The sequence below is a fragment of the Podarcis liolepis genome (assembly GCF_965112155.1).
Source record: "Podarcis liolepis genome assembly, chromosome: Z".
Lineage (NCBI taxonomy): Eukaryota > Metazoa > Chordata > Lepidosauria > Squamata > Lacertidae > Podarcis > Podarcis liolepis.
This window is the reverse complement of record NC_139570.1, coordinates 46,815,405-46,831,817: the sequence shown is the minus strand read 5'-3', so window position 1 is coordinate 46,831,817 and position 16,413 is coordinate 46,815,405. Positions and strand designations below refer to the sequence as shown.

Genomic DNA, 16,413 nt, shown 5'->3' with positions numbered 1-16,413 from the left:
ACTGTGGGAAAAGAGTTACAAATTTCAGAAGATAACATCATCTTAAAACAATATTCCTAATGCAGTGGTACCTCGGGTTACATACGCTTCAGGTTACAGACTCCGCTAACCCAGAAATAGTACCTCAGGTTAAGAACTTTGCTTCAGGATAAGAACAGAAATTGTGCAGTGGCGGCAGCGGGAGGCCCCATTAGCTAAAGTGGTACCTCAGGTTAAGAACTGTTTCAGGTTAAGAATGGACCTCCAGAATGAATTAAGTTCTTAACCCGAGGTACATGGGACTTAACAAATGATCAACATAAATGGATTCTCCAGGACCTTACATCTACTAAAAGATTAATATTGATACATTGGAAAGAAATATGGCTTCCTTTGATCAATGGACAGACACCATAACAACTCTTGCAACCTATGAGCAGATCACCTTTAGATTATCTATGGACAGATTTAATGATATTTGGAAAGTGTTTATCAAAACCGTAGTGACTCGTGAATCGATATATACACACGGCATACAATAAGTCTATCTATGTATGTATACATTGTATATTTTTGTAATTCTAATCACATTTTAATGACACTTCATTAGTGCTGTTGTGATGATTAGTGCTTTTTTCTTCCTCTTCCTCCCCCATTTCACTTTCTGTATTTTCTTCTTTATAATTTATTCTAATCTACTGTAAAAATTTCAATATCAATAATGTTTTTTTTAAAAAAAACTGTTGCAAACTATGGGAAGGCAACATAAAAAAACTGGATTTGGTGATGTCATTGGACTCTACAAAAAATATATATGAGTGAACAAAAATGCAGTTTCACAGCAGGGTGACCAGATGCAAAAGTGGACAAGGCTCTTGCACCTTGTGTCGAAAAAGGAATTTCACCTCTCCTTGTGCAGCCTAAGAGCCTAATGGCTGGGAATGGTATAGCCTTGGATACAACTGTAATACAGTAGGTGAAAACATTAGCATTGCATACCAGGCTAGTGCTACTAACAGTAGACTCATTGAAATCAGTTGGACCTGACTGACTTAGGTGCATGAATTTCAGTGGGTTCACTGTGTGTGGGACTTACTTGGATTCAACCCCAAATATCTCACTTTTCTGTCTCCAGACTTTTGAGGCATCTTGCAACCAACCAACCCTTTCATAACCATTTGAAAATGCAAATAACCACCCAAATGAGGTTGTTAAATAGGGAAATCACATTTGAAGGAACAGCAGCAGCGTGGTTGGACACACCTAAGATAAATTAGCGATTTCATAAAAGGAACCTACAAGAAAGGTGTAAAGCAAAAGAAGTGTGAAGAGCTCATTCCGGGAATCACAAGTGGATAGAGTTGCTGCTGCACTCATGTCCTGTTTGTGGGCATGGCACAGCCATCTGATTGGTCACTATGGGAACACTTGGTATAATCTGGCAGCAGGTGTTTTTTGTCTTCTTAGAAAGAATAGAAGGGAGTTGTGTGCAAAGGGCGCCAGTGTGAAAAAGTCTATCTGCTAATATTCTGGTCTCCTTTGGAAGGTGTTGAATAATGAAGGGGTGGTCTCTCTTTCTCTCCCTTCTCCCCTCAGGGACCAGAAGGAAAACCAGGCCAACAAGGGGAGAAGGGGAAAACCGGACTAAAGGTATGGTTGCCTCTGTTCTTCCTGCTCCCGTTGATGCTCTATGAAAGACCCATAGCTCAATGATAGAGCAGAAGGTCCCAGGCTCAATCCCCAGTATCTCCAGGTAGGGCTAGGAAAATCTCCCTGCGTGAAACCCTAGACAACCCCTGCTAGTCAGTGTGGACAATACTGAGGTGGATGGACAAATGGTCTGACTCAGCATGACTCAACATCACAGTTCCTGTGATGTTTCTGATCTCCCATTCCTGCTTACATTTTGGCATAGTTCTCGCTGAGATGGCAAACCTCGTCTCCCCCAAAATAGAAAAGAGGCGCAGCTCAGTGGCAGAGCATCTGGTCTTCCTGCAGAAAGGTCCCAGTTTCAGTCACTGTCATTGTCAAGTAGGGCTAAGAATGTCTCCTGCCTCAGACCCTGGACAGCTGCTGCCAGTAAGTGTAGACCATATTGACCTAGATCAAGAATGGGAGACTGCTAGCCCTCCAGATGATGTTGAACTGCTGTTCATCATCACTGACCATTGCCCATTCTGGCTGGGGCTGCTGAGAGTTGGAGTCCAGCAGCATCTGGGTGGTCACAGGTTTACCATTCCTAATCCAGATGATTTAGGATAACTCACTTTCCTATATTCCTAAAACGAGTATGGTAGTAATTCTTGGCCAGCCTTCTTGACATGCTAGGCTCCCCCCTCCCTTTTCTTTGTTTTTGTTTTGTGGAAATATTCTGTGTTTTGTTTGTCTGGCAGAGAACTCAGATTTTTGAGCCCCCTCTGTAGTTCAAAGTGGTACAGCCCAGACCATGAGCATTAGGTCTTTTGTTTCCCGTCATTGACACTTACACTTTCTTTAGGGCAGCAAAGGTCACCAGGGGCAACTTGGAGAGACTGGCCCACCAGGGAAGATGGGTTTGAGGGGGACTCAAGGTCCCAAAGGATCCAGAGGAACCCTGGGAGCGATGGTGAGAACAGTGTTGGCTCATTACATATAATCCTGTGGCAGTTTTCCCTACCACATCAGGGGGGCAAAAATGGGAGTGTAAGCTTACAGGATGAAAGCAGCATTGTGGAGGTTGGGAATGCATGTGGACGGATGCCAAAGGCCTCTAAGAGCTGTGCAGAAGAGGGAAGTACAGCAAGCGTCGCTTCCATGATGATACACAAAACTCTAGATTTAATAATAATAATAATAATAATAATAATAATAATAATAATAATAATAATAATAATAATTTATTATTTATACCCCGCCCATCTGGCTGGGTTTCCCCAGCCACTCTGGGCGGCTTCCAAAAGAATATTAAAATACAATGATACATCAAACATTAAAAGCTTCCCTAATGGCACAAAATAGCACAAAATGCTCAGTGAGTGAGGTTTTGAGGCGATATCAGACTTTGAGATTCATGGTTAATGCTCCCCTTTCAGGGTTTCAGCCTTCTTTTTAGGGTTAGTGGGGAAAGGTGTAAAATCCCAGGCTGAGAGGCTATTTTTCTGCTTGGCTTGACATCTTCTGCTGTTTCCTCCACCCTTGGCCCACTTGGCTCTCCCATTGGTTTCCTGCCTTTAACCTATGAATCAGGGCCCCGAACCTTCTCCTGAGCTCTTTTTTCTTGGACCTTTCAGGCTAAATGTAAGGGAATAAGTTTAGGATCAGTTTCTAGAGCGCATGCATTGTATGCGAAAGATTCCAGGTTCAGAACCTTCCCCTTTAGGTGGGGCCGAGAAGACCCCATTTTAAAATCTTAGAGCAGGGGTCGCAATGTGGCGGACTCCAGATATTGCTGGACTACATCCATTATCCATGGCCTTTGACCATGCTAGCTGAGGCTGACGGGACTTGTAGTCCAAAAATGGCACCATGTTGACTAATTTGACAAATTCCAGTCAGTGAATCCCAAACTGAGCTACATGGGATAAGGCAGCTTCATGTTTTCATCCTAGTGTCATTGTCAATGGCGGCAGAGGGTTACTAAGAAAAGGAAGTAGGACTTCAGCCTGGGACATAATGGGAGAAATATGACATAGTGCTTAGTTTTTTATTTATTATTGTTATTATTATTTCTATACTGCCATTCATCCAAGGATCACAGGGCTGCTTACATTATAAAAAACACAAATCTACATAACATAGTAACAAACAAAACAATAATCCCTCCCCACAGTCTAAAATGCCATATATTGTTTAATCAGCCTAAGGCCTAGTTATAGAATCATAGAATCTTAGAGCTGGAAGGGAATCAAGGGTCATCTAGTCCAACCTTTGCAGTGCAGGAATCTCAGCTAAAGCATCCATGACAGACAGCCATCCAACCTCTGCTTAAAAACCTCCAAGGAAGGAGAGCTCACCACCTAACAGGAGTCTGTTCCACTGCCGAACAGCTCTTACTGTCAGAAAGTTTTTCCTGATGTTTCGTTAGAATATCCTTTCTTGTAACTTGAAGCCATTGCCTTGAGTCCTACCTTGCAGAGCAGGAGAAAACAAGCATTCTCCATCTTCCATGCTCCTTCAAGCACTCCTCATAAGACTTAGTTTCCAGGCCTTTGATCATCTTGGTTGCCCTCCTCTGCACATGTTCCAACTTGTCAACATCCTTCTTAAATTGTGGTGCCCAGAATTGGACACAGTACTCCTGGAGTGGTCTGACCAAGGCAGAATAGATTGGTACTATAACTTCCCTTGATCTGTACACAATACTTCTGTTGATGCAGTGTGGAATAGCATTAACTTTTTTTGCTGCTGCATCACACTGTTGACTCATGTTAAGCTTGTGGTCCACCAAGACACCTAGATCATTTTCACATGTCCTGCTGATAAGCCAGGTGTCCCCCATATTATATTTGTGCATCTGGTTCTTCCTACCTCAGTGCAGAACCTTACATTTGTCCCTACTGAAATTCATTTTGTTAGCTTGGGCCCGGTTCCCCAATCTGTTAGTGTCATCTGCAAATTGGATGAGTGTCCCCTCAATTCCTTCATCCAAGTTGTTTATAAAGACGCTGAATAACAATGGGCCCAAAGCAGAATCCTGCAGCACCCCACTTGTCACTTATTTCCAGGATGACAAGGAACCATTAATGAGTACTCTTTGGGTTTGATCAGTCAACCAGCTTTGTCTAATCAGGATTGTCATTAACATACTCAAACCGTTTCCCTCCGGTGAGCAGCCTGGCTGCTGAATTCTGCACCAGCTGAAGTTTCCAAACTGTCTTCAGAGGCAGCGCCACATGTAATGCATTATAGTAACTAGTTTATGCTTCTGCAAGAGAAGGTGCAGAAAGGTAGCATGGTTCTCATGGCTGGTTGCACAACGGGTCACTGTAGCCTCAGTGGTTCCTGCTGGTAGAACTGAATTTCGTATTGCACAACCATTATTCTCACTCTTACACGGGTGCTACAACCCTTGCACTGGCAGTCAGAGAACACTGAATCCAGGCCATGGTGTTTAAGATGACGAGGCTCAAAAACAGGAATGCTATAAAGTCTCTAATGGTATTTTTTTTTCATATACTGCATTTTGTGCTGCGTTTGCTGGTGATTCTGTTTGCTGCTTTTAGCAGATTTTAGTTTCCTACTGCAGCTACATTGGATGGGTGTGTTTAAATCTTTTTATTTTAACTTAAGCCTCTGTGTGAGCCACTTGCGTACAGTGGTACCTCGGTTTTCGAACGCCGTAAACCCGGAAATAAATGCCTCGGTTTTCTAACAAGCCTTGGAAGTCGAACATGCATGCAGCTTCCGTGTTGAGTTTTCCATATTGAGTTTTCTGTACTGAGGCTTCCGTTTTGAATTTTTGGTTTTTGAATGTTTCAGAACTCAAACGGTCTTCCAGAACAGATTACGTTTGAAAACCAGTGTACCACTGTATATACTTCTGCATGTGTGTGTAATTTTGCATTTGCGTTTGTGTATTTTATTTTATTTTAAAACTGTTGCTTTTAGCTATATTCTGGTAATTTTATTGTCTTCTATTTTATACTGGTTTTTTGCTATTTTTAATTTCCATGTGGTTTTTTTTACTGTTTAAATATATTTAATATTTAATGCCACTTTACATAAATGACTTACAAATGTATTTCTTTTGGATTAAGTGCTCCCTTTCTCTCTATATATGGTGCCTATCTCAAGATGTCTCTAGACCACAAATCTCATTATCCCTGACCATTTGCCATGTTGGGGCTGGGGTTGATGGGAGTTGAAGTCCAAAGCTGGCCCATACTTTCTCTCTGACAAGTCACTTGGAAATATTTGACAGGGAAAAATTTGGGGCAAATGGATAGAACGGGAGATTGGGAGGGTGAGTCCTCATCACAAAGCAAGTACTGAAAGCCACAGAGACTGATGAAGTCGCCCAACAAAAGAATGTAAAGAGAGAACAAGAGGAAACCAGGGACGGGTGCCCAGGTGTAGAGGAAAAGCTTTGCCTATTGGAAACACCAGACGAGTGTCTGGGCCAGCAGGAAAATCAGGGCAGTAGCAGAGGTTACCTTTCCTTCTTCCCACAGGGTTCTCCAGGTCGGATGGGGGTTCCAGGGCATCCTGGCTTAAAGGGCTATCAGGTAAGCCATTACTCTGGACTGTCTGTGTGTCCTTTTCCCAGCCATACTCCAGAGTGTGAAATTACACGATGTGAATTATTTCTGCAGCCAGGGGTTGTTTTCAAGATAATCGTTATTGCTGCTGTCATTATCAGGCCTTGTTTTATTTCCTGCACCTTCACCATAAGGTCTCAGGGTGGGTCACAGCCATGTAGAACACAACATTAAAAACAGTTTAAAATGTATTAATTTATTTTCATTTATTTGATTCATATACCACCTTTAATCCAAAGATCCCGTGACTGTGTACAACATTAGGAAGATAATTTATGCATAATAATAATAATAATAATAATAATAATAATAATAATAATACACAGCATAATAATAACATAATCATAATAGCATCCCCCCCTCCCCCATTTAACAGGCCATAGATTAATTAATGGCCAAAGGCCTGGGTAAAGAGGAAAGTTTTCGCCTGGCATCAAAAGCCATGCAATGGTGGTGCCAGATTAGCCTCTCTTAATGCTGGGCTTCCAACCTTTCTCTTTCTTGGTGGGTGTGAGCAGGTGCCCAATTTCTCTGTCACCAGAGCCCCCCAAACCCCACCACCACCTTCCAGGTATCTGCAGGGAGGCTAGAGGAGAGGGAAGGTCAATGCCTGATGTAGCCATGCATTTTCATTCTCTTGCAGGGGCACACAGGAGCACCAGGCCCAATCGGGCCACCTGGACCCAAAGGTGAAAAGGTAAATGGTTTTAGGTATGGTTTTTTGACCAAATCAGCGTTGGTTACCTTGATATATTTATTAGGAAAGGGACAGAGAGAGTATGACCCTGGTGCTCTTATTTGACCATGATATTCTCCAGGACCACCTCTGTGGGATAGGGCCTGGAGGCACTGTGCTGCTTGGTTCTGCCTCTACCAACAGGGTCAGTTTCAGAAAGTAACACTGGGTGACTGTGCTCCACCCCCCTCACAGTTGATGGTAGGGCACCATCTTGTCCCCAATACTATTTAACATCCATGTACAGGTGTTTGCAGCTGTTATTAGGAATTTGGAGTGTGGTGTCATCAGATGTTGTCAAACTCCAATTCCCATGAGCCCTAGCTGTTGCAAGGATAAGCATCAGACAGACGCAGCAATGGAGAATAAGAAGGTGAAGTTTATTGCCAGGCAATAAGGACCCAGTTGGAATCTCTTCCAAAGAACTGGGACCCTGATTGACAGAAATACAGGGGTCTTTATACCTGAGCAAATCACAGCATATCATAGATCATAAGACAATCATGAAGGACTCATAACTTGGTCGGCAAAATATCAGCCAATCAGCAAGCAGTTGTCACGCTCCTAGCTACTGGTATAGCACTGATCAAGCGCTGGGTTCCAGTTCCGCTTTCCAATGCTCCCAGTGACGCTCAGTCTAACCTTTCCCCTAGTTATGACAGGACAGGGAGCTTGGACATTTTGTGGTTTTGCTCTTCCTGTTCTGTGGATTAATTTAGCCTGTTTCTGATGGGGAATTTGTACCAGAATCTCTGATTCATGTCTTTGTCCGGGGTACACAGATGTTTCTAGGGGAAAGGTCGGTTCCTAACTTGCTGTTTCAAGCAGTTTGCAGCACAGCTTCCCTTTTGATTCAAGTGGATTATAAAGTACTGTAATCCTTTGTTTTGTGTAAGCATATATGAATATATATTGAATATATTGATTATTGATAACTGGTTATATGGATAATATAGGGGTAGACCTTCCTTCCTTGCCTCAGCATGGCCAATGGTCAGGGGTGGTGATGGGAGTTGTAGTTCAGCAGCATTTGGGGGAAAGGCACACCCCTGTTTAAGATGTCACAAGCTCTCCATAGGAATAAAATTAGCAAAATCATGAAGATCTGAGAGATTTGCAGAAATTAACCCATTAGCAGGACTAGAAGGAATTTCCAGAGAGACATCACTAGCTCTCCTAAATGGGAGCAGAACCTTTTATTTCACACAAAATCCAAAAAGGTGTCTTTATATGATGAGGACATGAACTGCATTGGGTTTTCATTAAGTCCAAAATTCTGTACACTGTTTGTGATTATGACCTGCAATTTACTAATTCACCACTCGGGACATTCATTCCAAGATGTGAAATGCAATCTGCTGTTATCCTACTCAGCAAGGCTGCATACAGCTCAATCCTTAACCATCTGTTAAACATCTCAAATTGTTATTTTTTATTTTTTTAAGGCACTGCCATCTGTGTGCAATCCATACATTATTAGTTCAGACTGTGGTTGTGATGCTTAGCTCACCTATCTTCCAAGGGCGAGTTTGTAATACAGTGGTACCTCGGGTTACATATGCTTCAGGTTATATACGCTTCAGGTTACAGACTCCGCTAACACAGAAATAGTACCTCGGGTTAAGAACTTTGCTTCAGGATGGGAATAGAAATCGTGCTCTGGCGGCGCGGCGGCAGCGGGAGGCCCCATTAGCTAAAGTGGTGCTTCAGGTTAAGAACAGTTTCAGGTTAAGAACGGACCTCCAGAATGAATTAAGTACTTAACCCGAGGTACCACTGTACTAATTTGGATGGGGGGTGTACAGTACATGTACAGATGATATTCTGCCTGCCTTCCTCCTAATATTTATTATTAACAGAATAAAAATTGGGCTGGGCTGAAAGGGGGTTTGCAGGCCCTGCCAAACAGCTGACTGACAGGGCCTGTAAAGCACAACTCTTTACCAGTAACGATGGCACTTGCAAAGCCCCCTGAACAGATCACCTGCACAGGGTGTTACAGGCAGCACCCATCAATTAGCTGCCCAGTGGTGCCTTTTGGCTCAGCTGCACCTGCACCTCACTATAAGGCAGGTGGGTGTGACATGGCTGACGTGTCCCGTCCCCCGTCCCCCCCCGGCCAAATGGATAGGCCTAGGCCTAATGGGATGCCTTGGTTCTGCAGCTGCTAAGATTTGCCATCTATAATTTTTGCCATCTTTGAAACATCCTTTCTTACGGAAACATCTCATGATTTTAGCATTGTGGTTGAAGTATGGACGTTTGCACTTTACTGGTTGTAAAGGGAGTGGGGGGCTTGTTCTGGAGAAGGCCTTGTCTGGTGCTTGTCTTCGGGTGCTGCATAAATCTTGCACAAAGGGTCTGTTTTCTGCTAGCCTGTGCTCCATGTTTCTTCTGAGGATGACATGCTGTTCTTCAGAAATGTCGCCCCGCCAACTAACCACCCCCACCTGCAGCTGTCATGACTCAGCCATTATTCCACTGCTCCCTCTTTTTTTCCTCCTCCCCAACAACCAGGCCAAAGGCTTTTGTTTAGTCAGCTTACTGATAACCAGTTCAAGCTAGTGACTCCGGTTTTTTAATGACTTGCCATTCAGGACTGGGGGCGGCGTCAGGGGGCAGGAAGGGGACAATACCAACTGCCTTTCGGTTTGTCTTTTTGCTCCAGACAGAACTGGTCACCTGAGTTGTTGGCATTTATAGTAATATCTTGCAACACTTCCCAGGAAGGGGAAGAGAGAGAATAGATTTAATTTCAGAATCTCGTCAGAAGTAAATGAGGGGCCTTTTTCAAACCTCCTCCAAGATTCGCTAAATATATGGTGTACATCTGCTGAATAGCCTTATACTGAATTACACCAATAGCATTATACTGAATTACACCATTGGTCTATCTGGTTCACTATTGTCTCTACACCAAATGGCAGTGGCTCTCCAGGATTGGAACCTGGGTGTCTCTGCTAGCCCTGCCTGGAGATGTTGGGTGCTGAACGTGGGGCCTTCTGCATGGGGCCTTTCCTATAAAGCATGTAGGGAAGCTGTGTGCAATCAGGGGTCCCTTTTGCATGGAGCACCTGTGCTTGTAGGACTGTAAACCCACAGGTACTCCTTCGCATAATGTCAAGGGAGCAGGGCCAGTAGGATTCAAGTGTTCCCTGCTCCCAACACATTTAGCACACATATGGAGAAAATCTCCAGAGGACTGAGGTGGGCAGCTTGTCCGCTCATGCTGACCTAACCTGTTTTTCGAGTTACACATTTTATTTTTTTATCTTATCCTCAGGATAAGGGGGGGGGGTCGTGGTTCTCCCCACAATTATTTTCTTTTTTAACTTTTTTATTCATTTTTCATTTTTGTTCATTACATACATCTCAAATCCCCCACAATTATTTTTCCAACAACCCTGCCAGGGTAGGTTAAGCTGGGAAAGAGTGATTGTCTCAAGAGCACTCAGTCAATTTACATAGGTGAGGGAGGATTATTTTGAACCCAGGTGCTTTCTCAGCTGCACTCTACTCTGGTGCCCCCAAAATCGTATTTCCTAGAGAGGAATGCACCCACAAGAGGTACTGGATGTCCCATACGGATGTCTTTAGCAGAGGACTGGACAAATAAATGGAGTATGAAACTACCCATGGCTAGATTCAAGGGCTATTGCCTGCCTCCTCTGCCCAAAGGATTATGCTTCTGCATGTCAGTTGCTGGGAATGACAAGTGGGAAGAGCGTTCATGCATTCAAGTCCTCATTGTGGGCTTTCAACAGGCATTTGGTTGGCCTCTGTGAGAACATGCGGAACTTGATTGGCCTTTGGCCTCATCCAGCAGGGCTCTTCTTACATTCTTGGTTAAATGGATATCATCAAAACCAGTGAGCAGCTCAGACACTTTATAAATGACAAGTGTTGTAGTTATTGTTGTGAGCTGCAAGAACAGAGCCTGTGAGTCTTCACATACAGACTGATCCATGCCAATCATTCTGTTGCTTTAGAACTCATAAATTTCCTTCAGTGTTAGAAACTGAGATATTAAAGTTAGGAGCTAAATGGCACATTAAACCAAGGTTCTGGGTGCAACAACCGAACGTCTAGGCACGCTTTTTAATAACAAGAAAGCTGAAAATGAATGAGCTGCAGCTAAAATGTTATGTTCATTTTTCACATGGTCTAGTCCTCCCCCTGCCCACCCCCCTAATATTTTTAAGAGGGTCTCTTCTTCAATCTTCAGAGTAGCTGGAATTGGGGAGGCAGAAAAAGGTCTTCCTTTCATTCCACTCTGCAGTTTTAATCTGAAATCTTAGGCGCACTACTGCAGCCAGAGCTCAGAAACTGCTTGCACTAATGAAATCCCCTGTCACAAAATGCACCTAGAACAATAGGAGTTTCGAACACTGATCAGAACAAATGGAAAACTGGGTTTGTTGGGGGTGGGTGGGACACTTAGTGAGTTAATATTGCCAAGGGAGTAGAATCTTTAATGGTGCAGCAGAACCGGTGTCCCCAAAAGCAATTATTGACCAAATGAACTTAACAATGTTGGCATGGACTTCCATGGTGCATCATAGTCATCCTTCTCCATTGAGTATAGTACATTTACAACTTCTCAAAGTGGCCTCAGAGAGCTAGGGGTTTTCCAGCTGGAAGATTTTTTAAAATTACAAACAGATACTTCCCACCCTGGGAAGGCAGCCAAGAGTGAGGGAGGCCTCCCCTTGGCACTGCATTTTCCACTTGTAGCCATACTTCTATTTTCAGGGGCGGGGGGGTGTTTGTTTGTTTGTTTGTTTGTTTGTGTTTTACTCCTTTAACTTTTTTATTTTAAAGTTTTGCTTTAGCCAAATAGGAATCTAGCACAAAGGGTGTTGGGAACTGGGAGGCTCAACCATGAGACACCCAAATAAAACCCTACCATGAATTAAGGCAAATAGATTCCTCCCTCCTCTCCCTCCCCTTCCCCCGTAACACACACACACACACACGGGGGGAGGGAGAGAGAGAAAGACTTCTACTGCCTCCCTTAGTTATGTGACTGGAGTCTATTGTCGCTGTTTGCAAACATATGTACAGTGGTACCTTGGTTTACAAACTTAATCCGTTCCAGAGGTCCATTCTGAAACCAAAACCATTCTTAAACTGAGGTGCGCTTTCCCTAATGAGGCCTCCCGCCGCTGGTGCCTTTTCACCATTTGGCTTCCATTCGTAGACCAAGGTAAAGTTTGCTAACCAGAACACTACTTCCAGTTTTGCGGAGTTCGTATACCAAATAGTTCGTAAACAGGGCTGTTCTTAAACCGAGGTACCACTGTAACTCAAAACAGGTGAGGGCATGCAGTTTCTCTTGTTTCTCTATGCAGTGATGCCAGTTCTGTCCCTCCTGCAGACCCTCCAAGTGTCCATATTTTCCAGGGACATCCCTGATTTAGAGAAGCCGTACCTGTTTCTGATTTGATCCTGGAATATCCCACTTTTCCTTAGGATGTCCCTGTTTTCATTGGAGAAATATTGGCGAATATGGAGCTATATGACCCCCCCAAGCTGTCTTAAGGCCATCTTGTATAGAGATTTTTTTTTAATGTTTACTTTTTTATTATGTTTTTATATATGTTGGAAGCTATCCAAAGTGGCTGGGGCAACCCAGTAAAATATACGGGGTATAAATAGTAAAATTATCATTATGGAATGAGACATCCCTGTTTTCACTGGAGAAAGTTGGAGGGTAATCTCCCCCCTCCCCCCCCCCACACCTTGTCCCATTATGTGTGCATGTAAAGATTGCAATGTTTTTTTATTTCAATGCCAATGTAATCTTCAGTTTGTCCCTCCCCACCACACATCAAGGGGGCTGCCCGCCTTTTAACAGCAATTTAAAACCCCACCCGTATATACACACAAAACATTCCATTCAGCTTTTGTGGCTGAGAGTGGGCTTAGAGACCCTGCTTGCCTACCTGACACCAAAGGTCCTCAGATTGACAGGCGCAAGAGCAGAGAAGCACTGGGCCTCTCGACTCCAATTCCCAATAGTCTCAGCCAGCATTGCCAGTGGCCAGGGATGGGAGGAGTTGTAGTTTAGTTTTGCTTTTGGACTCTCAGCTTCCATTAACCCAAGCTAGCATGGCTAGTGATCAGGCATAATGGGAGTTGTTTTCTTCTCACTATGCAGCTTTAAAATCCTACTTTTGTTTGCTCTTGGTATGTATCTAAACTAGAGAGGGATGGCTCCCTTTTAGAACTATGTCAGAGGCAGTCTCTCTGCTGTCATCAGGCGTGAGCAAGTATTTAAGACGGGGACTTTTTGGTAGTGGTGCCGAGGGTTTGGAATGCCACCGCCCCTGCAAAGATTCATCTTGCGCCCTCCTGTTGTCTTCCACACAGAACATTTTTATTCGAACAGACTTTTGCTGTTCTGCTAGCTTGCAATTCTCCGTCCACTGCTGTTTGCAATTCAGCCTCAGCTTTTAGTGGCCATAATATTGTGGTTTTTAATATTTAATATATTATTGGGGTGTTCCCTTTTTTTGTAAGACACTGCTTGTAATTGTTGGTAGAAGAGAGGAATACAGATATTTAATAATAGCTGGTTACTATTTGTTCTTACCAAAATTAGAACTTCCTAAGCTGTTCAACGGTTGAACTGCCTGTCTCAAGAAGCTGTAGTCTCTCCCTTACTGGGTGTATTTAAGCAAAGGCTGGATGACTGTCTCCCAGGGATGTTGCAGTTGCAAGATTCCTATACACACTCCCTCTCTCTCTCTTGTGTGTGTGTGTACATGAGTGTGTTGAACTAGATGATCTCCAGACTCCTTTCCAGTCCCCAAACTCTCAACTTCTACTCGCATTGTAAACCATGGTCTGTTTTAACACTAGTGCTTATTGCTTGCAGGGTGAACAAGGTGATGATGGGAAGGTGGAGGGGCCTCCTGGACCACCTGGAGACAGGGTAAGGAATCTAGACTGCCCATCTATAATATGAGACACCCCTCAAAGTCAAGCTAAACCCTATGACTTAAGCTGGGTCTACACATCCAACAAACTGAGGTGATAATGAGTGCTGCGATGCCATACATTCTGCACTGGGGGGGGGTCACACATGTCTCAGTTTGACACATAGAATCATAGAATTCTAGAGTTGGAAGGGACCACGATGGCCATCTAGTCCAGCCCCCTGCAGTGCAGGAATCTTTTGCCCCACATGGGGCTCAAACCCACAACCCTGAGGTTAAGAGACTCATTCTCTACCGACTGAGCTATCCAAGGTCCAGACAATGTAACCCAGCAGTATTCCACATAGTCATGGAAGCTGGAGGGCACAAGGACTGTTGCTCCCTGGATTTTTGTTGTTTATTTTAAAATACAGATATTCCCCCCGCACTATTTCCACCCAATTTTTCTTTATTTGTAATGTTATAAACAAGCTGAGCTTGAATCCTGGCAAGATGGAGGCACTGTGGGTTAGTGGTTCCTGTGTTGAAATTGGTCAGTTGCCTAGCCTGGATGGGATTGCATGCCCCCTTGAAGGAGCAGGTTTGCAGTTTGGGGGTGCTTCTGCATCCAGCCCTGTCACTGAAGGCTCAGGTAACTCAGTGGCTAGTAGTGCCTTTTACCAACTGCAGCTGGTTTGATAGCTACGGCCATTCCTGGACTGGGAAAGCATTGACACAGTACTTCAAGACTGGATTACTGCACTGTGCTCTATGTGTGGCTTCCGTCACACTTGGTCCGAAAACTGCAGTTAGTGCAGAATGTTGTAGCACGGTTGCTGACGGGAGTGAGACCCTGTCAGAAGAAGAAGAGTTTGGATTTGATATCCCGCTTTATCACTACCCGAAGGAGTCTCAAAGTGGCTAACCATCTCCTTTCCCTTCCTCCCCCACAACAAACACTCTGTGAGGTGAGTGGGGCTGAGAGACTTCAAAGAAATGTGACTAGCCCAAGGTCACCCAGCAGCTGCATGTGGAAGAGCGGAGACGCGAACCCAGTTCACCAGATTACAAGTCCACTACTCTTAACCACTACACCACACTGGCTCTCAGGTGTCAGCATATAGCAGCTGTGCTCAGAGGTCTGCACTGATTGGAAATCCTCCACAGAGCCAAGGTCAATGTGCTACTATTAGCATATAAAGCCCTTAAGCAGTTTACTTGTGAGATCGCCCGACCCCACATATGCCCTCTTCAGTCAATGGAACTGGCACTTTTCCAAGTGCCACATAATACCCGCAACACATCCGTAAGAACTCAAATTGTTTAGTGTGGCTTCACTGACACCTTGGAACTCCCTGCCTATGGATATGGGCAGGCCCTTTCACTGTGTTCGTTTCGGCATTTGCTGAAGACATTCTCATTTAGACAAGCCTACCCATATGCTTAGAAAGTTTGTAGGAGTTTTTATTTGTTTTAGCATTTTAACTTTTGTATGTTTTAAGGTGTGGTTGTTTTTCTTGATTTTACTGTCTTACCTTTTTGTAAACTGCTTTGAGGGTTTTTTTTTTACAATCAAGTAATGTATACATTTTATGAAATAAGTCAATAAACAAACAATGGGTTGCATCCAAGGTAGTTTGACATGGAATAGGCTCATTAGCAGACATTTCTATCAGTTTAGATTGAGTCTCCTCTGAGTAGGACTAATATTAGATAGAAGCCAATAAAAATATATAGAGCCTCCAACCAATGAAATATAAAAACACAGAGTGAAGCAGACAGAAAGAAGCAGGGGAGTAGCGTGGGGGGTGCAGGGGGGCCCGGCCGCACCGGGCGCAACATCTGGGGGTTAGGGTTAGGGGGCGCAAATCCACGGGTTAGGGGGCGCAAATCCACGGGTTAGGGGGCACAAATTACTTGCCTTGCCCCGGGTGCTGACAACCCACGCTACGCCACTGGAAAGAAGTACTGTTTATTTATTCCTACATGTATATATCACTGTTTTTCCTTTAAGGAACCAAAGGGAGAATAAATGGTTCTTTCCACCTCACCCCATTTGATCCTAAAAACAACCCTGTGAGGTAGGTTAGTCTGAGAGAGAGTGACTGACCCAAAGTCACCCAGTGACCTTCACAGCTGTATGGGAATTTGAACCCTAGTCTCCCAAGCCCTAGTCCAACACTCCAACAACTACGCCACACTAAGCTGCTGGCCTCAAGTACAAAGGAAGATGAGCTGGTTCAGACCAGGGCTGTTGGGGACTGGGACCGTGTGCTGGATACAGAGCCTGAGGCTAGTAGTCAGGAGCCCACAGAAGCTGCATCAGGCACCTCTGCAAAACCTTCTCCCAGACTCAATTTACTTGAGTTGTCAGGCTCCGCCTATTCCACCCCACCTTATCCAACAACACTAGGAATGTGCCAGACAAGAGGGCACAGAAAGAAAGAGAAGTGATTGAATTCATCCTTAAGGAAAGAGTTGTCAAGCTTCTTAGGTCTGTGGGGACATGCAGATTTTTTAAGCAAGTACCATGGCTTCCACC

At 44.1% G+C, this 16,413-nt stretch overlaps 1 protein-coding gene across 8 annotated transcripts in view; it reads left to right on the top strand.

Moving 5' to 3' along the window:
• The window catches only part of COL27A1 (collagen type XXVII alpha 1 chain), a 252,548-nt gene that overhangs the window by 201,839 nt on the left and 34,296 nt on the right, over positions 1-16,413 (top strand). For all 8 annotated transcript variants that reach the window (XR_014521564.1, XR_014521565.1, XM_083485690.1 and 5 more), the window contains 5 exons: positions 1,576-1,629; positions 2,477-2,584; positions 6,129-6,182; positions 6,859-6,912; positions 13,832-13,888. Coding sequence is in view for 6 of the 8 variants with exons in the window: in XM_083485690.1 (XP_083341816.1) it covers positions 1,576-1,629; positions 2,477-2,584; positions 6,129-6,182; positions 6,859-6,912; positions 13,832-13,888 (327 nt within the window). In the remaining 2 variants the exon portion in view is untranslated. The remainder of the gene's footprint in view (positions 1-1,575; positions 1,630-2,476; positions 2,585-6,128; positions 6,183-6,858; positions 6,913-13,831; positions 13,889-16,413) is intronic.